The following is a 21,029-nucleotide window of genomic DNA, read 5'->3' as shown; positions in this document are numbered from 1 at the left end:
CTTGAAATCCCGCCTTTTCTTCCGTAACGTGGTGATGTCACCAAGTAACACATTTGCATAATACCTGTCTAGCAGCTAGTTTGGCACGCCCTCAAACAAAGCTAGTTAGAGCGGAGCTGGAGCAGAGTCCGAAGAGTGAGTGTGGTTCGGTTGACCAATCACAACAGAGGGGGCCAGCGGACCAATCAGAGCAGACTGAGCTTTATGTGCGGTATGAGAAAAATTAACTGTTTTTTGAACATTGTAAATGTATGTATGTATGTAAACATGTTCTAGTAAAAACCCAAAATACAAGCATGCACCTTAAAATTAGCAAAACTCTTGGACTCTTGGGTGCTCATGAGGCCATTTAAGCAGTTTTTACAACCAGCTACAAACACACAAACTGCATGTTCAGGATAGAACACTCTCTAAACAACCATAATGCATTCACACACACACATTATGTCTCTCAGGCTTTCATCGGTCACACCGTCCACATGATCCGATCGGCCCTCCGCCGCTCGGATGCCAGATGTGATCTGAAATTCACTTTGTCTTATTATCCTAAGTTTGCACATCAGAGTCGCCGTCTGCCCGCCCGCCTGCCTGCTGGATAAAGCACACGCACGCTCCAATTAGGTGCCAAATTCTGGGTTGTTTCCAAGCAACCTACATTAAGCTCCGACTGCTGTGAGGGAAAAACGGGGCTTCAAAGCTTTGAAGGATGTTTTCGCTGTTTCAATGTGAGTGTTTGAGTGTGTGTGAATGGGAGAAAGGCAATAAAGATTGGAGAGAGACTGTAGAGATATTGAAAGCAACACAAATTTAAAATATCTTGTGTTTTATTCCTTGTAATAAGATCTGAGCAGATTCACTAACAGGAGTGTGCCTTCATTGATCTTTCTTTTTGGTTGCTGCTGTTCAGCGGCTGACCCAGAAGTGACCTCGGATCTCCCTCTGGAGGAAGAAAAATGTAAAAAGGCGGCAAATCATAAGGTATTACATAACGCTACACTGCAGTTAATCATATGTCTTGCACTGATGCTTTCATTATGCCTGTGCCCCGTGTAACAGTATGTCCTTTACTCAGTATTACAGCCCTCTCCTCCATTTATTCACCAACTGCTGAAGCCCTTCACTTAGTTGAGGTCTCTTAAATGCTCTTTGCTGGCACTGCTCACCATCCTAATGTGTTTAAAATCAAACGGTGACTGTGACATATCCCCTCCATTACCATCATTTTCAGTGAATCCTGTCACAGCCCTGCTCCCATAGATACTCACTAAGGCATATCAATCCACGGCTGAAAATAGTCCCCGACAAATACTCTATTTACTCCAATTTGTGTAACTTTGTCTAAAACTACAGTTCCCAGGTGTTTTAGGAAATTATTTCTGTTGAAATATGATGAAACTATATATTTTGTCGTTTAAAGCAGTGATTCTCAAAGTGGGGTCCAAGGACCCCCAGAGGTCCATGGCACTCTGCCAGGGGGTCCGCGAAATAATTTGCTATAAACTACAATAATTGTGCTTTATCATTATAAAGTACATATCTACAGATGTGGACAATTTGCACCAATAAAACAAGCATATTGTGTCCATTACTCCCACCCACTTAGCTTTGAGCCAATAGAAACTGTGATATGATTGTGACACATCATGTCAATCTATCATGAATCAGTCACGTCACTTCATTCAGGGCGCAACAATCCGTTCCTGCTGCTGCTTAGCTTAGCTTATTAGCCAGCTAGCTAGCTGGTGAGCATGGAGAAGCATTTGAGTAAGGCCAACATCATACACTATACAAATAGTTCCAATGGCAAGAGTACAAATGGTAGTAAGAATATGCTTATCTGTGCTAACCTTAATCTCAGGGGGTCCTTGGAACATTTTCTCACCTGTAAGAGGTCCCTGGCCCCAAAAAGTTTGAGAACCCCTGCTTTAAAGTTCTCTGTGTGTGTTGTAATCCGAGTTTCTCTGTGCTTTGTTTACATAGCCGGGCCGGCTGCAGTTCCCCACTGGCTAGTTTACGGCCGCCGCTCTGCACTGCGCTCATGGACTACTGAAAGCGTATCGCCCAATCTCCGGTTCCCTCACAGGTAAACACTGTTAGCTCTGTCAGCACTGTTGCTGTTGTTTACACTGTTGGCGCTGTTAGCACTGTCGGCAGTGTTGCCGCTGTTTTAACTGTTAGCACTGTTAGCGCTGTTAGCTGCGAGCCGCCAGCTCAAGCCCCAAGGAAGTGCAGCGGGCTTTGAATCAAATGTTCCTAGTGGCCGAACGGTGGAATTACAACTTTCCGTGTCCATCACGTGATGTCATTGGGCCCAAAAATAGTTCTTCCCATAGACTTACATTGGGAAAGAAACATCTGTAAATCAGAGAATACTTTTTTGTAGGTAATATAACTCATAGGAATGAATGGGAGCCCGCGTACAACGCTGTATCCAGTTCTCTTTATATATCCATGCGACGGCTCACCATGTTGAGAGCCAACACGTCATCCCAACTCGTCATATACTGATGCTTTGTCAGACCCCTCGGCGTCACTCTTTTTTTCAGTCGCATCAAAGACATGCTTAATGTTGTTCAGGCAATAAAACCACTATAGTGAGGTAGTAGAAAAACAACACAATTGGGCTTAAAATGACCATGTTTGTACAGCGAAAATTACATTGATCATTGTGAACACGGGACATGAACGAACAGCTGATTATAACGTGATGCACGGGACACGAATAGCAGTCTCCTGAAGACTTGCGTTTGTTGGACCCATCCACCTCCACTAAGATGCTAAATGTGCCTTGTGTGTTGGATGCCGACGGCTGTGACAAAGCGTCAGTATTTGACGCCCTGGGAATAAGAACGGGCTGTGAGAGCTGTGTGGAGGCAATAGATAATGCTTTAAATTCAGAATTTAGCACCTTTAAGCTTACTGTAAATTATTTTTTTAGTACAGTAGCCTACGGCTTTTAGCTCAAAGTACAGCCTTGCAGAGCTAGTAGCGTGGCTGTAGAGACTTGTTGTACTATTGTATAGCACTCCCTAATATTATGCAATAGTACACAATATGCAAAACTGCTCCAAACACTACAATACATCCAAATACATACTCAGGCACTCCTCAAATTTGCTGTATGAAAATGTATTTAATCATGACACCGCTGTGAGTGACACATCAGACCCTGAGTTTAATGAATCATAACACCCCTAAACCATTAGTTCCATTTGCATTATTCAAATTTAAAACTGCAAGGGCATTATCATCATGATGAATAATTAAGATAAATTGATGTTGTCATGCATTTACATTTTTCCTAATTAATTAAGAATTTGATTTAATTTATTATTTTTATGATTTGATTACCTCTCTCTCTCTGTGTGTGTGTGTGTGTTTATATTGCAATCTCATTTGTGACATTTAACTGTTGTTTACATGTAATGAAACACTCTCCGAGGCTACATATAATACCACAGTATATTGCCCCAGTTTTGAAAAACATCGGCTCCACTGGGACATGCTGCAACATACATAATGCATTCTCTCTCTCAGAGCGAAGTTAGCTAATTAACAGAAACATATAGTCGGCTAATTAGCAGTATGCGAGAGAACGATTTTTCAACCCTCGGAGGACAGAAAATACTGAAAGTCAGAGAGAAGGATTTAAAGTCATAGCAGGAGACGTAATGGATGGTTTATGATAAAAGGGGCGACGGAGGAAAAGAAGAGGGGACAGGTTCAAAGAGAGACTGTGTTAAAGAGATGAATATTTGATTTAATCTGGGCTCCTTTAGAATATGAATCCATTACCCTGCATGTTTCCCTGTGTGCACCACAGTTTGTAACAGAAGATCCAGCTCACTGCTTTTGACATCTCCTACAATTTCATTGAAAGCCTATTAAAGCAAACCATTGTGCTTAATTAAAAAGAGACGCCATGAACTCATAAAATGAACACAGACCACACCGAGTATCCTTTCAAAAGTTAAAACCAGAGAGAGAAATCATTAAGAGGAGAGAAAAACTCTAGACACAAGGAAGGCCTCACAACACGAGACTAAAGAAGAACCAAATTTGGACAATATGGGGTTAAAGGAATAGTTCGACATTTTGGGAAATATGCTCATTTGTTTCCTTACTGGGATTTATAAAAGACATCACCCTTGTGTCTATACTGTAAACATGAAGCTACTATGAGCAACCAGTTAGCTTAGCTTAGCTTAGCATAAAGTCTAAAAACATCCTGGCTCCATCCAAAGGTAACAAGCACATCTAAAAATCCCTGATTAACATGTCACAAATGTAAATAAAATTGGCACATTGTGAATAAATGAGGGGTTATGTGCTGGACTATTGCTGCATTCACGCAATGTTGGCAGAATGAACAGGAAAAGCACCCTTTATTCTGACCTGGGAGTGTCCTCGCTAGTGGGCACCCTTCGGGGAAAAGTGAAGCCAATGCAGAAGTGCCTTGAACTTGCATTCTTTCTAATAGCCAGCAGGGGGCGACTCCTCTGGTTGCAAAAACAAGTCTGTTTGTATAGAAGTCTATGAGAAAATGACCCTACTTCTCACTTGATTTATTACCTCAGGAAACATTGTAAACATGAGTTTATGGTCTCAATCGCTAGTTTCAAGTATTTTTCAATACAGCATGATGTTCATTTAGTGAATTACGGTCCCATTTAGAGTCAAATAGACCATAAAGCAGGGTATGCTTTAGGGCGTGGCTACCTTGGGATTGGCAGGTCGCTATCACGCCGTTGTCCAGTCTCAGAGTTGTCCGTGTTTTTGTTTTACAACTTTAACTCTTTCACAGTGTGTTTTCAGTTCATGAAAGTTAATTATTATTTTGGTAGCCTAAAAATGTCTTAATCAGCGTTCGGTTGTACTTAGCTCCACCCTCTCGTGTCACTTCTGGTGCCAAAAAACCAAGATGGCGACGGCCAAAAACCAAGGTGGCGATGGCGAAAATGCCGAAGTCGAGGCTTCAAAACGGCACTCCACTAACCAATGGGTGACATCGCGGTGGCTACGTCCACTTCTTATATACAGTCTATGCTTCACACATTTTTCCAAGGTGGTTAGGCCTTTGTGCTAACCTTGTAGTCACACCAGATGAATTGCCTAAATGAGCTCCTTTTGTTGTTACATAATTGTAGCAGTTTGTTACCAAGTGAAACCAAATACAAGCAGCATATAGCATTTATTTTGATGTGACTGCCAGCGGTGGTGAATTTGCAGCAATTCTACAAACACTTTGTAAGCTTTAGAGATGCTGGTAGGAAAATTGAGAGAGTTGTATCCAATGTTATTTAATTCTCTGCAAGATAACAAATAAGAACATTGCCAGGAAATGTCAATATATTGCTTTAGAGATAGGAAGTTAAAGGTGAAATTGTATGTTATTTGTTGTTAGCATTTTTTTCAGTGCTACTCCATTGACCCTACCTACCATTTGGCACTATATTGTGATTCCCTTCCTCTTAACTGTGGGTCACGTAGACACAGGTCACCGCAACCGCAACAGTCCTCTTACTGTTTGGATTGCAGTGACCGCATGATAACAAACAAACAGTCTTCCTGGGGAAAAAAACAGGACAAAAAAGGGATAGAAATGTCACCGAACTGTGAATATACCTCATTAACAGAGGAAGGGGAGCGGAATACAGAGAGACAGGAGAAGAAAAAAGGTTTTGAAGGGAAAGAGATGTAAGTAATTCCTCCAGCCTGATGGTGCACACAGGGAATATGGGAGCAGTGAGTTGTTCAATAATGTATCGATTTTCTTGATGAGCTTTTTTTCTTTCTTTGAGGATTTGTTGTAAATGGTTATCTGACAGTTTTTTTTAATAATCCATGCAGTGTGAATGTATGTATGAATGCCTGTCTCTCTGTCCATCCACCTGTCTGTCTGACGGAGTGTTTACTCTTCTAAATGTTTGCTTTTGTGTTTGCCTTGGGTTTTGCCTTAGTTTAGCAGAGAATAATAGCCTACTAAATATGTATAAAGTAAAAATGATGAAGTAAAGGGCAACTGTTCACCCTTATAACAGCTGCAGAGCCTCTTGTTTACTGAAGAATAAAGGATGCAGAAATGTGATTAGCACTTGTGTTCCTAAACGTCCAATAAAGTTTCAATCAGCCTATATGTTTAAACTGTGGAGGACAAAGCAGGTGTTTAACTGCTGCTTGATTGCTCTGAAAGAGGGATGTTATTGTGGTAGTTTGTGCACCAAAACATTTGCAAAATTGGGTTTTGTGAACGGTGCTAGTGTGTTTAACTGGTAAACAACCGTGCACACAGCACCACCTGCTAACGTGGCTCCCATACTAAAATGTTTAAGCACTGACAACAGCCAGTGATGGTTCGCTGCACCATTTGGGATCATCATTTTTCATTCCGTAAGCTATTTACAGCACAATGCCCCATATTAATTCATTTTTTTCCACAGATGTTCAACAAAGACAGCAAATTTGTAGACTGTGTCACAAAGGTTGTGAATGTGTATTCTGTGGTTGTTTTGAAGTAGTCATTTTGTTGGTTTTAGCCATGCTAGCAGTAGCTCTATGGATGGCAATGTCTCCACCACTTTGGTCCACACTAAAATAGCCTATCTCAGCAACTACTGGATGAAATTGACATGAATATTTTTTACTGAGCTTCATGGTCCCCAGAAGATGACTCTTACTGACTTTGGTGATCCTCTAGCTTTTCCTCTTGCACTACCATGATATTAATGGTTTGCCATGATATTTGCTAGCCTTCTGACATTGATGGCTTCCTCTGGAAGAAATGTAAGAAGTGTGGTGATCCCTTAACTTTTAAATGTAATGTAAATCAGATTTCATTGTCACATATTGCATTGTACACAGTACAGCACACAGTGAAATGTAATCCCTGCATTTAACCCATCCTAGTATCAGGTGCCCTTTGCTCAAGGGCACCTCGGCAGTCCTCTGTACTTGGTCTGTGCGGGGACTTGAACCAGTGTCCACACTTCGCACTTGGTCCGTGCGGGGACTTGAACCAGTGTCCACACTTCGTACTTGGTCCGTGCGGGGACCTGAACCAGCGTACCAACCAAATACCTGAAAACTAATAACATTCCCATCAGCCTCTGCTGTTCTTTATGTTTAGTGCTAATGAAATGTTAAATGTTAGCATGCTAACTGAGATAGCCAACATTATACCTGCTAAACATGTTAGCATTCTCAATGTTAGCATGCTGCTGTTTGCCATTTACCTCAAAGCATTGCTGTGAATTGACTTGACTTGACTTGACTTGACTGAGCCTATAAGTTCAGCCTCACAGAGTTGCTAGCAGGGCTGTAGTCCTTTTATCAAATGTTGTACCTTAAAATATTCCGTACCTGGTGTATGCATGCCTCTTTTAAAGTTGACATATAGCTAATGAGAATTTACACTTAAAGGTGCAGTGTGTAGGATCTGGTGGCATCTAATGTTGAGGTTGCAGATTGCAACCAGCTAAAACTTCTACCATGTGCCAAGCATGTAGGTCAGTGGCCGATGTGAAAACGTGAATGGCCCTATCTAGAGCCGTGTTTCCTTTGTCCCTTCTGGGATACTGTAGAAACATGGCGGCTGGCTCCGTGAAGAGGACCCGCTCCGTATGTAGATATAAACGGCTCATTCTAAGGTTACAAAGACACAATGACTCTTAGATTCAGGTGACTAAATAAAAAATACTTAATATTATATTCCATTACTGCTAATAGATCCCCCTAAATGTTACACATTGTTCCTTTATTACAGCTGCCTTTGTGAGCAATTCAGTTACTTCAAAGTGGTGTTTTTCTTGTTTTGTCCACTCCTATATGTGTGTAGGAATGCAATGAGGAGAAAATGTTTCGTCATGATCACATTTGAAGGGTTGAAAGTGCTCCATGGTCTGTTTGGATTTTAAATGTTTCTTTCTGTTGTTGCCTCTCTTTCCTCCAGCATGAGACAGAACCTGGGTCGATCCACTCGCTCCATCTATCTGACTCTGGCGTGTCTGTCCCTCGCTCTCCACCTCCTTCTGGCGTTTTTTTGTCTCTCTATCCTCCAGACAGCCTGTGTCCTTCCCACCTCTTCTTCCTCCTCCTCCATTCCAAGAACAGACACTCAGCACCGTCAGTCCATCTCCCACTCCTCCTCTTCTTCAGCTGCCTCCTCCTCCTCACATAAGCTGCCAACGATCCCCCAGAATGAAGAGCATCACAAGCTGCATGCCAACCATGAAGAGAGAGACTCATTCAGTGATGCCACTGAGAGGGAAAAGACACTGATAGGAGGTGGAAAAGTGATTCAAAAGGTTAAGGGTCATTCTAAGCTGGAGGAGCTGTTTAAGCACCCGCTGTACAACCTGCCACGGCCGGAGCTGCAAGACGATGATTGGCTGCTGAGGGTGAAGGCAAATGAACAGGCAAGGGATAGCGAAAGTGAGGAAGAAGAGAGGGAAGACACCATTGATGATGACAGTCAATGGTAAATGAAATATATGGAGAAAATAGATGAATCAATGTGTCATATATGAACAACAAATCCTCTGGAAAAAACATGTTCTGAATCTTTATTAGCTCTCATCTAGATTATTGGTTTCTGAATGAATATCGGAAAGTGAAGTCAATGCAGAAGTGCCTTAAACCTGCATTCTTTCTAATAGCCAGCAGGGGGCGACTCCTCTGGTTTATGAGAAAGTCTATGAGAAAATGAGCCTACTTCTCACTTGATTGATTACCTCAGTAAACATTGTAAACTTGAGTTTATGGTTTCAATCGCTAGTTTCAAGTCTTCTTCAATACAGCATGATGTTCATTTAGTAAACTATGGTCCCATTTAGAGTCCAATAGACCATAAGGCCTGGTATGCTTTAGGGCGTGGCTACTTTGTGATTGACAGGTCGCTATCACGGCGTTGTCCGGTCTGGAAGTTGTCCATGTTTTTGTCTTACAACTTTAATCCTTTCACAGTTTGTTTTCAGTTCATGAAAGTTAATTATAACCTTTTGGTCACCTAAAAATGTCTTATTCAGTGTTCGGTTGTACTTAGCTCCACCCTCTCGTGTCACTTCTGATTGCAAAAAAAAACAACATGGCAAAAAAACAACATGACGACGGTCAAAATGCCGTACTCGAGGCTTCAAAACCATAGTCTACAAACCATTGGGTGACTTCACGGTGACTACGTCTACTTCTTAGATATACCTTCAATTTAGCCTCAAAGAGTGTCTAACATGGCTGGTTTCAGAATGGACTGTATGTTACTATATATTACTGTTATCCCACAGTTTCATGAAAAATGTGCCTGAAAAATAACTTGAAGATATTTCCTTTTATCATCTTTTAGCCTTAAGGCTGTTGTTGCTTTGCAAAATGACGTAATGTGTTGCTTTAGTTGCTAAAGTGTTTTGCTTTGTATAGAACACATTTCAACCCTACAGTTTGTTTAATATCTCAGAGAAAAACAAACTCTCTGAACTTCAGCTTGATTATGACCTTCATTGAACAATTCCGCCTATTTACCACCTCCTCTTCCTCTGCCGAAGGCCGAGTGCCAGTGAGGAGGAGGAAGGCTTCGACAAAGTCAGTTGGACGAGCGACACGGAGACCCACCCTCCCTGGCTACGATTCCACCTGGGCATCTCTCGCTGGGAGCTGTACAACAGGAAGGATCCCAATCTGGCCCAGCTGACTCACTATTTGGCAACGCAGCGTGTCCTCGGTGCTGGTGAGCAAACGAGGGGGGCGGGGCTAACAGGTTAGAGGACAGATGGAGGAAAAGACTGAACCAGGGAGAGCCTCCAGAAACAAAGGAGAGATGTTAGAGGAGAGTGCACAGTGGATTACCAATCATTTTGATACTGTCCCTTTAATCTTTCTATTGCCAGACACACTGGCACACAACATACTGCAGACATGATTCTTTAAATAATATTCAAGGTCTTCCAAAAATCTGCACAACCCACTCATGTGAAAGCACTTAAAGCTGCAGTGGGTAGAATTGGAGAAAATATGATTTTAAAAAAAAGTTATTTTTATAAAATTTATCACTATATCCTGACAGTAGTGCATGAGACAGGCAATCTGAAAAAAAATCATGTGCCTCTGTGTCCTCCGGTGTTCCTAATGGCATCTGCAAGATTTCACAGACAGGAGGAAAACAACCAATCAGAGCCGAGCTGGAGCCTTGCTGTCTCTGAGCAGCTGTCAATCACTCGCGAACTCCGATCAAACGATCAAAACTAGGCAGCGCTGATCAAATATGAATCAATATTCTGTTACTGTAATGCCTATTTCTCACCTCAAATGTTTTCAGAAACATCTTGTAGTGTACTGTTTAACTGTCCCTTACAAAAAAAGAAGTATACTTCAAGTTTATTTTATGATGTAAACTAAAGTATATGTTGCACCCTTAAACGGACATGACTCCGTCTTCCTTTTGGCAACTTTATTCTTCCCAGTTGTCTTTACACAAAGCAATCAGAACGCTCGCATACATCAGCAAACATGCACATTCACTCAATGTGACTCTCAACCTCAATCTCTACTGCGTTGACTGATGACATCACATCACTCTGAACTATGACCTCTCGGTAGTAACATAAATCAAATAATATATATAATATTTGCAAAATCGAAATACAATGAGATTAGAATATATTTTTCTTAGAGAACTCAATTCTATTTCAGGTCAATAAAATGTAAATTATAAAATATTTCTCGGTCGCAACACATAGCTCAAGTATAATCCCAAGCATACTTTATGTTATAAGTATACTGATATAAATGTGCTAGTAGTATACTTGTAAGTGTACTACTTCAATACTTCTTGGGACTAAAGTGGCCCACTTGTTTAGAAAAGTATACTTTTAAGTATATGTTTTGTACTGCAACTATAATGTGAACTATACTACAAGTAAACTAGGTATATTGTTAGTTTACTAGTTATATACTTGTAGCTCACTTTTTAGTTTATGAAAGTACACTGTAAAGTATACTCTCAGTAAACTACTAGTTTAATAGTTTTTACTGCAAGTGTACTTGTAAATTTCCTTCAAATGAACTTATAGTACTTATACTTTTCAGCATAAGCCAAGTATACTTGGACTTTTCTGTATACTTGTCGGTATAAGCTAAAGATACTTAAGTATAATATTTAAACTATATCTCTGATAAGTACATAAAAAGTAAACTGAAAGCATGCTCTCTTATTTTAAGTTTAAAAGAATAGTAATAGCACACTTGAATAAACTTCTTTTTTGTAATTTATAAAATTAGAAAATTTGTGACTCGGCAGCCATGTTGAGATCAGTTGAAGAAATACCAAACACTGCACACCAGCCGGAGCAAACTTTCTCATTTTACAGCTAAACAGTACACTACAAGATGTTTCTGAAAACATTTGAGGCGAGAAATAGGCATTACAGTAACAGAATATTGATTGAAATTTGACCAGCGCTGCCTAGTTTGACCGTTTGATTGGAGTTCGCGAGTGATTGACAGCTGCCTCCTTTGAATGAACAGCCAATAGGAACTGTCTCTCTCTCTGAAATGATAGATTTTTTAAAGCCTGAAAACAGAGCCATGAGGAGGTGCAGAAGTCTAGTTTTCTCTCAGAACACTTGAATTACAATATGCTGAAAGGTTATAATGGAATTTTTGCTCAATGATGCCAAAAACATTCTGCCTACTGCCGCCTTAATTTAGCCATTAACATATTAAAGATCTGGATGTATATTCGGCACCATATTTATGATGAAGGATTTTACTGGAACAAGGCTAACTGAGGAGCCAGTTATTAGTTCTAACTAGATTTTAATATGCATGACAGTTAAATTAGATGAAATCTTGCGTTTTTCATTTTCAGTGCCGCTATTTATCATAGTTTTATACATTATGTTGTCTAGTTGGGTTCTAGGCTACATAGATAAAACAAAGTACTTCACTTCAGAGCTCAGCATAGCTCACATTCAAAATGAATTTAGAAACTGACCTTAATCTTTACCCTGAATTGTGTGCTTTAGTTTAGTTCAGTATGATCATTCCGATTCCTCTTGACACATTTACAAAATCCCACACCAGGCTTCTTTCTTATTTTAGCTCTATTTCCTTTATACAAACAAACCAGTCTGTGGGCGAGCCAGAGGCAACTAGGCGTTCACTAAAGTTTTTTCTCTCAGTGAATACAGTAAACTGTGCCAAAGTTCAGATTTAGAACAGCGACGATTACATTTTTAGAAACACACATTCACACAGAGTTACACAATGTGAGATGATAGATCCTCAGGTGCACATAACTTAGGCTCACATTGACGCATGAAAATACTTTTCAGGCGCATTTACACCGAAATAAAAGAGTGAACCCAGGAGGATTCGGCACACACAAAGTGGGTCACAAAGTGAAAGTTTGAAGAAGGTGGGAAAGCAAACATAGATGGGGCATGTATTGTAGGCCATAAAGTTGTGTAAAATCCTGTGTGCAATGTGAATATCTATAATACATTAATCGGATGGTGAGACAATAACATGAACACTCGTACGATATATTGCAATCCCAAAAAAAACTAAATTTATAAATGTTGTTATGTTTTTGTTGAGGCCATGTGCAGATTAAACGGAGTTTAAGAGGCTGTAGTTTGTGCTGTTGGTGTAGTACACTGCATCATACTCTATTGGACTAAACCAGGACTTTTAGAATTTAAACTTAGAACACCAACGCCCCCACACGCAAAATACAAAGTGAAGGTTAAAAAGAAAGCGATTGATGTTTACTAAAAAACAGATAATCTTAAATCTGCACAAGTTTTTTTGATAAATATAATCCTCCCACAAATTTACATTATCTCAACACCCACTCACCCACACACACACAACTTCACTTGCATCAACACATGCTCATTTTGGTTTTACTCATCTCAGACACCCTGTTCCCGTCTTCTGCACGCCGCACAATGAATAATGCATTGAGATTTGTGTTCTACGGTGCAGATTAAGCACTAATCTCAGCTACAGGCTGATTTGTTGTGACTGCTTCATCCCTTTTCTTTCATGTTTAACACTCACCACAAAGTACATACCTTTTAGGAGATTAATTTTCTTTTAATCAGACTTCTAAACAGGTGTTATAAATAAATATGAGAGCGTATGATTTATAGCTTTTGAATTATTTACAGGATTTGCTCCTACAAGCATGGCATACAACAACGAATGCAGTCTCTTCCTCTGAGTGTCTGGGACCTTAATGGGATAGTTCAGGTGTTTTTTGAAGTGGGGTTGTATGAGGTATTTATCTATAGTCAGTGTATTCCCTACAGTAGATGACGGTCGGCACGTCTCCACTTTGGAGAAACAGACAGGAGTTACCGCATGGAAGCAACGCGATGTACTGCTGTGGACGGGGCCGACAGTAAGACGCCTAAAAGAAAGGCTCACCTAAAACAATCTATCAGTTTAAGTGAGCGCTATATTTAGAATATTTTCACCGCTTTACTTTGCCATCAGACCGCCCTTTCTGACAGGGAACTGTAGCCATTGTATCCATCTAAGTTCTCTTCAAAGCCACCAGACTCCATTGAAAGAAAACTGTGATATTACCTCACCGAACGTTTGTTTATGTTATTTTGTGACTTTGGTGATTTTGAATTAACCAAAGTCACACAATAACACAAACAAACTAACCGATCGAGGCTGCGGTAGATCAGCAACTCCTGTAAAATCACTGTTTTTTTCAATAGAGTCTGGTTGCTTTGGCGAGAGCGTAGATGGATACAACAGCTTCAGTTCCCTGTCGGAAACGTAGACTGCCTAGCTGTCTCACGGCAAGGTAATCCTGCAAAAATATTCTAAATGTAGCATACACTTAAACTGATATAGATTTTTTTGGTGGGTTTTTCTTTTAAGTGACTAAAATTTGTTTTGCTGCCAGCCCCGTCCACAGCAGTGCATTGCTTTGGTATCAAGCGGTAACTCCTGTCTGCTTCTCCAAACTGGGGGCGTGCCGACCATCATCTACTGTAGGTAATACACTGACTATAGATAAGTACCTCATACAACCCCACTTCAAAACACTCAAACTATCCCTTTAACATTTACTTGAAGGATCACATGCTTTGCTTTGACTCATTCACATTGCCTGGTCTGAAGTGAGGTTGAGGTGGCTCATGCTTTTTTTTTAATTAAATACTCCAAACGTGCCTCAGTGTCCAATTTACAGATATCAGTGTTGCTTGAAATCATTTCAACACTAGCTAATGATACATTGAGTTGCTTGTTTATGTGTTACCGGGGTAAAACTGCTACCAAACATTCAGAAGAGACCTTCAAGATGACAATTCATGCATTTTTTCTTACTTTAAAGACTACTTTAAAAAAAATGCTGCATAAAACTGATTAGATCAATTTCATTAAGTATTTTATCCAGGTTTTACTGCAGTAATGTATCACATGGAGGGATTAATGGCGGTTGGTGGTTTAACTATGTAATAGGCCACCATGTGGAGAAACAGGTGAACTGCACTGCATTGAACATATACCCAGTGCTGTCCTCATATAACCCTTACACATCCTTTTTAAAAATAGAATATGCAAGTTTGTGTTTATTGCAGTTTTAAAGGGATAATGTGGGTGTTTTGAAGTGGGGCTGTCGAGGTACTTATCCATAGTCGGTGTATTACCTACAGTAGATGACGGTCGGCACGCCCCCAGTTTGGAGAAACAGACAGGAGTTACAGCACGGAACCAAACCAATGTACTGTTGTGGACGGGGCCGGCAGCAAAACTTATTTTTCGGAATATTTTCACCACTTTACCTTGCCGTGAGACAGCTATACAGTGTATGTTTTCAACGGGGAACTGAAGCTGTTATCTATTCTCTCGCCACAGCAACCAGATTCCATTGAAAATAACAGCAATTTTACCTCACAGAAGGCAGCGGTAGTCCAGCAACTCCCGTGTTCTGCGGGGTAAAATTACAGTTTTTTTCAATGGAGCCTGGTGGCTTTGGTGAGAGCATAGACGGATACAACGGCTTCAGTTCTGCGTCGGAAAGGGCTGTCTGACGGTAAGATAAAGCGGTGAAAATATTTTAAATATCACGTACACTTAAACTGATATTGATATTTTTTAGGAGAGTCTTTCTTTTAAGGTGGCTAAAATACGTTTTGCTGTCGGCCCCGTCCACAGCAGCACATTGCTTTGCTCCTGTGCTGGTACTCCTGTCTGTGTCTTCAAACTGGGGGGCGTGCCCACCGTAATCTACTGTAAGTAATACACTTAACTATGGATAAGTACCTCATACAACCCCACTTCAAAACACCTTAACTATCCCTTTAACATGCTCTCTATATTCACTTCATATCTTTCAGCTCAGAAGACAGGAGGTACCCAGCTCAAACTGCTCCTGTCGTTCCCAAACTACGGACAAGCTCTGCTGAAACCCATGAAGTAAGATGTCACTGACTGTCCTGATACTGACTGACTGAAAATAGAAATGACTGTTGCTCCGGTTCAGTTATGGTGATTGTTGAATCGCAACTGGAGGTCAATCCAATCCAATCCAATCCAAATTTATTTATAAAGCACATTTAAAAACAACAAAAGCTGACCAAAGTGCTGTACAATTATACATAAAAACAACAAAATAAAACACTAAGACCAACTTAAAACCAACAGGACATTAAAATAATAAAAGCGTTAAGACCAATAGGAAAGGAAAAAGGATTAAAATAGTCATCTCTCATGCCGAGCCAAAAGCCAAGGAATAATAGTGCGTTTTGAGGTTTGATTTAAAAACAGGCAGTGCGGGGGACAGCCCAACATGTGGAGGCAGAGCATTCCAGAGCTTTGGAGCTGCAACTGCAAAGGCTCGGTCACCCCTGAGCTTCAACCTAGACTCGGGACAGTCAGAAGCAACTGGTCAGAGGATCTGAGTGTCCTTGATAAAAGATGTGGTTTTAAAAGATCAGAGAGATAGGTAGGAGCTTGCCCATTTAATGATTTATGTGTTAATAATAAAATCTTAAAAACAATCCTAAAACACACAGGGAGCCAGTGAAGTGAAGCCAGAATCTGGGAGATGTGCTAACGTTTGCGTGTACCAGTTAAAAGACGAGCTGCCGCGTTCTGAACGAGCTGCAGGCGAGACAAAGAAGCATACCTAACACCAATGTAAAGTGAATTCCAATAATCAAGACGTGTGGTGATGAAAGCATGTACATTCCTGTTTTTTGTGTGTTTTTTTTGTCACACAGACAATCCAGAGACGCAGAGACGGATGTAAACCTCTTCTACTTCTCCGACTTTGAAAGACACAATGCAGAGATTGCAGCCTTTCACCTTGACAGGTACAGAGCCTCTATGTCAGCAGGATGCAGGCGTCCTGCTGGGTGGACGGAGCATTCTGTAACCACCAGGCTCACTGGCCAAACACTGGAATTACTCTTTCATGAAGCTGCTGTACAGCTTGTAGGGATATACAAGTAAATAGAAAAGAATAATAGTGTTTTACTCTTCTACTTTTGTTTTTTTCTTCTCATTCTTTCTTTCAGCTCCTTTATTTGTGCTGATGCTCTCTGTTTTCACCCTTTCTTTCTTTTTCAGATTGTTGGGCTTTAACAGGATCCCTCCAGTGGTCGGTCGACTCATCAATGTCACCTCAGAGATCAGAGAGATTACCACTGACCACAGGCTGTCTCGGACCTTCTTCACTTCCCCTGGTATGTGTGTGCATGCATTTAGGTCAGTATGTATCCATGACTGCACCCACCTCCACCTGCACTACTTTGTAACACTAAAACATTATCACATACGAACCGTCCGACCACTAAACTCCCGCTTTCGTCTCTCTGGCTCTATAGCGGGGAACGTGTGTTTCTATGGCCAGTGTGAGTACTACTGCTCATCAGAGCACCCGGTGTGCGGTCAGCCACATGCGCTGGAGGTCTCCCTGGCCGCCATGCTGCCTGACCTCACCCTAGCTCCCCGCAGGTCCTGGAGGTCACCATGGAGACGATCCTATAGCCGCACCAAGCTGGCAAAGTGGGTACACTGTTGTTTAAAGGATTCAATATTGAAATTAATCTCATCACTAATGTTTACAGAATATATATTATAAATGATTGATCTGAACCATAGACTGTATATAAGAAGTGGACGTAGTCACTGTGGTGTCACCCATTGGTTTGTGGACTACCGTTTTGAAGCCTCAAGTTTGGCATTTTGGCCGTCACCATCTTGGTATTTGGCTGTCGCCATCTTGTTTTTTTGCAACCAGAGGTGATACGAGTGGGTGAAGTACAACCGAACTTCTGAATAAGGCATTTTTAGGCGACCAAAAATGTTAAAATGAACTTTCATGAACTGAAAACACACTGTGAAAGGGTTAAAGTCCTAAGACAAAAACACGGACAATTCCCAGACCGGACAACGCCGTGGTAGCGACCTGTCTATCACAAGGTAGCCACGCCCTAAACGCCCTAAAGCATACCCTGCTTTATGGTGTAATTTACTCTAAATGGGACCATCATTTACTAAATGAACATCATTCTGTATTGAAGAAGACTTGAAACTAGAGATGGAGACCATAAATTCATGTTTACAATGTTTACTGAGGTAATAAATCAAGTGAGAAGTAGGCTCATTTTCTCATAGACTTCTATTCAATCAGACTTCTTTTTGCAACCAGAGGAGTCGCCCCCTGCTGGCTATTAGAAAGAATGCAAGTTTAAGGCACTTCCGCATTAGCTTCACTTCTTAGACCCAGAGGTCACACACAGATTTGAAAAGAAAACACCCCCTGCAATAATCACCATCTTTATTTTGTCCACCTGTATTTATAGACTTGGTGTTGGGCAGAATATTGGAAACACCTCAATCTGTATTAAACGTTACAGATTGTAATGTTTCTACCTTGTTGCTGGAGTTTACAGTGTGTAGAATCGTGAGCCTTCACTGCCCTCCGGTGGTCTAAATGAAGAACTGCAATACAACATTAAATATGTGCCTAAAATACACTAACATACTTTATTTTAATCAATATAAAAATCAGTACTATAACTCATTATAGTGTAATCATTGCAAACAATAAGAGTAACATCAGTACTTTTTTTTTTACACACCCTGTGGAGTGAAACCCTGTTGGAGGACCAACGACAACATTTTTAAAAATTGTGGACACATTTTTCCTGTGTGTTTGAAGGCCTGTGATTCACAACAAAACATTGATGAACTAAGAACGTTACTGAACTGACTACCAATAGATCAGCCCACAGTCTGTAGCATTAACCTGCTTTTCTGCTCAGCTCAAGTGGATTATTTTAAGAACGTTATGCACAAAGTTTGTCATATTCTCTCTCCGAGGTCCTGATCCTGGGACCCCCCCAGACAGGCAGGCAGGTCTGCAGGATCTGTCCGAGGTGCTCAAACTGATGTGCAGGATTTGATTTGATTGATTTGGCAACAAATGATGCTGTTATTGTGGCATTTATAGGTATTTTGTCTTATTTTGATAATCTTTTTCCTTATATCAGGCTGCGGCTCTGTAACCAACCTGAGCTTATTTGAATTAGCACCTCATTGTCAGTCGGACCAAAAGAAACTGAAGCATGCTGTATATTGCCTCAATAGATACTCAGTATCTTCGCCCTAATAAACTCAATCAACCTACATCAAAAAGTCTCAGATTAACTTAAGTCAGAAAGGTTAAATTAATTCCATTGAGAGAAAGTGTGGATAGTTAGTATTAGCCACCAAGCGTAAGTAGATAAAAAAAAACACCTATCTATTTTCTTCTACTTTAATTTGTACTGTTGTTTCCAGGTGGGAGAAGGAGCTGGCCTACTGCGACACAGTGAAACAGATGCCTCCTTACGACCACGGCACCAGACTGGTGGACCTCATAGACATGGCTGTACTGGACTTCCTCATGGGTCAGTCTCTACAGTTTAAACTTGACCCGGGAGTCAGTTGGTTTGCAACATACGGGGGCTTACAGGCAGTGTAGTGGGGGTCACTGACCTCTTTGTCCTCCTTTAAAGAGGACCTATTATGCTCATTTTCAGCTGCATAGGCCTACTTGTATTTTGGGTTTCTACTTGAACATGTTTACGTGCTTAATGTTCAAAAAAACGCTTTACATATTCACCCTTTGTCTTTGAAAGGCTCTGTTTTTAGCTCCTGAAAAGCTTCGTCTGCTTTGATTGGTCAGCTGGCCCACTCTGTTGTGGTTTGTCAACCGAAACTAAACTCTTCGGACTCTGCTTCAGCTCCGCTCTAACTAGCTTTGTTTGAAGGCGTGCCAAACTAGTTGTTATGCAGGTATTATGCAAATGTGTTACTTGGTGACATCACCACATTACGGAAGAAAAAGCGGGACTTCAATCAAGGCGTTTCAGGCAGTTCAGGAGCAGCGTTTCTGTGGGGGAGAGTTACTCACTTTGGCATGGACTTTGTGCTCTATCACTTTGCAGACTGTTCGTACATGCACAAAAAACTCTATAACACACTAAAGCAAAGGGAAGGAGGTAGTAAAAAACATTCAAAATGGGTAAATAAATTAGTAAACAAGAGTATTATCTCCCATGTTAATGCACTCAGGATGTTGTCGTGAATTTCTATCAATATATGCCATTATTAACTTTCTGTCTACAAAAATATCTCTGACATCATCTAAATTAATGTTTTTCATTTGAAGGCAACATGGACAGACATCACTACGAGACGTTTGAGAAGTTTGGCAACAAGACTTTTCTGCTGCATCTGGATAATGGACGGGCGTGAGTACCATGAACATCTGATGACAACAACAAACATAGGCTATAGTATAACTTATACCTGACAGCCAAATAAGTAAAGTAACATTATATTTATAATTGTTTTCTGACTGAAATGTTGTTGATAATGTTTTTTCCAGGTTCGGGCGTCACTCTCGGGATGAGCCATCTATTCTAGCTCCTTTACAACAATGTTGCAGGTAAAACAAAACAAAAACCTGTCTGTTTCAATGAGTGACCAAGATGATGGGTGAAATAAGTAGTCAGAAAGTAGTGGATAAAGTTGCAAGATGTAGTACAGAATACATTTAATTCAGAAGATGTTGACATATACAATTAAAGGACCCAGAGAGGGTAAAATTCTGGCTTATGTGGGTGTCAATTTTTCTTTTAATCTTGCTCTCCACCCACCTTTGTAGGATCCGTCGCTCCACCCTCCTCCGCTTGCGTCTTTTGTCCCTCCCCGGATTCCGTCTGAGTGATGTCATGCGGGAGTCGCTGGTCCAGGATCCTCTGGCAGGCGTGGCCCCCCTCCTCTCTGAACCACACCTTTCTGCTCTGGACCGGCGCCTTGCAGCCGTCCTACAGGTGGTGCAGGCCTGTCAGGAACACCACGCAGATGTCATTTACGACGACCTGGAAGGATACGATCAAGAGTACGATCAACAGCCTGACTGAGGAAAAAAAACAATAAGTGATAGGCCTAGGCATATTATTGTGTCCCTAGTCTGCGTATGAATGCTTGATATCATTAAAGATGCTAAATGCAATATTGGGAGCATTTCTATTGCGTCCACACAACTCTCAACATGGCGACGGCTAAGATGCTGACAGTGAAAACAACAACAGTGTTGACAGAGCTAACGGTGTTAACCCGGGGGTTGGGGGGGGGGGGGGACTGGAGGGTGCTTGCTACGCTTCCACAACGGCGCCGTCTTTCGGGACGGCGTTATCATCTGTATCCGCCGTATGAGCGCAGTGCAGAGAGGCACGGATGCTCTGATTACAACACATACAGAGGGAGAGTGACTTCATTCTCTGCTCAGGTAGACATTACTCCTCTATATCTTTATATAAACAATAGTTGTTTGCTGCTATGCTCTGGATATCTTATAGAGTGCATTTAAGGTCAAAGCTGGTGAAAAGGTAGCCAAAGATTGATAACAGTTCAAAAAGATATATATATATTTTTCTCCCCTGCATATCATTGCATTTCGAAGATTTTTGCAGAAGTATTTTGCTTGCCATATTTAATAAGAAAAAGGCAAAGCA

At 41.0% G+C, this 21,029-nt stretch overlaps 1 protein-coding gene across 2 annotated transcripts; it reads left to right on the top strand.

Annotated features, from left to right (window-relative positions):
• Positions 1–591: 591 nt before the first annotated feature.
• LOC119501480 (extracellular serine/threonine protein kinase FAM20C-like) lies at positions 592–20,526 on the top strand. Of its 2 annotated transcripts, XM_037791870.1 has the most exons (13): positions 592–725; positions 908–978; positions 1,981–2,083; positions 7,949–8,476; positions 9,537–9,718; positions 15,354–15,432; positions 16,239–16,331; positions 16,588–16,703; positions 16,845–17,025; positions 18,805–18,914; positions 19,679–19,760; positions 19,898–19,957; positions 20,177–20,526. In XM_037791870.1, exons 4-13 carry the CDS (start codon positions 7,950–7,952, stop codon positions 20,433–20,435), a joined length of 1,689 nt encoding a protein of 562 aa, XP_037647798.1. In that variant the 5' UTR covers positions 592–725; positions 908–978; positions 1,981–2,083; position 7,949; the 3' UTR covers positions 20,436–20,526. The 2 variants fall into 2 exon arrangements, with proteins under 2 accessions (XP_037647798.1, XP_037647797.1); XM_037791869.1 differs by lacking the exons at positions 592–725; positions 908–978; positions 1,981–2,083 and adding an exon at positions 5,496–5,697.
• Positions 20,527–21,029: the final 503 nt, after the last annotated feature.

Source organism: Sebastes umbrosus, chromosome 14 (assembly GCF_015220745.1).
Source record: "Sebastes umbrosus isolate fSebUmb1 chromosome 14, fSebUmb1.pri, whole genome shotgun sequence".
Lineage (NCBI taxonomy): Eukaryota > Metazoa > Chordata > Actinopteri > Perciformes > Sebastidae > Sebastes > Sebastes umbrosus.
Note: the sequence above shows the minus strand (reverse complement) of the source record. Positions and strands in the feature narration are given on the sequence as shown.

Coding starts and splice junctions, on each gene's coding strand:
- LOC119501480 (XM_037791869.1), top strand. CDS start 5,546: ATGATAACAAACAAACAGTCTTCCTGGGGAAAAAAACAGGACAAAAAA. Junction 8,477..9,536: donor ATTGATGATGACAGTCAATG/GTAAATGAAATA, acceptor CCTCTGCCGAAG/GCCGAGTGCCAGTGAGGAGG. Junction 19,958..20,176: donor CCTTTACAACAATGTTGCAG/GTAAAACAAAAC, acceptor CCACCTTTGTAG/GATCCGTCGCTCCACCCTCC.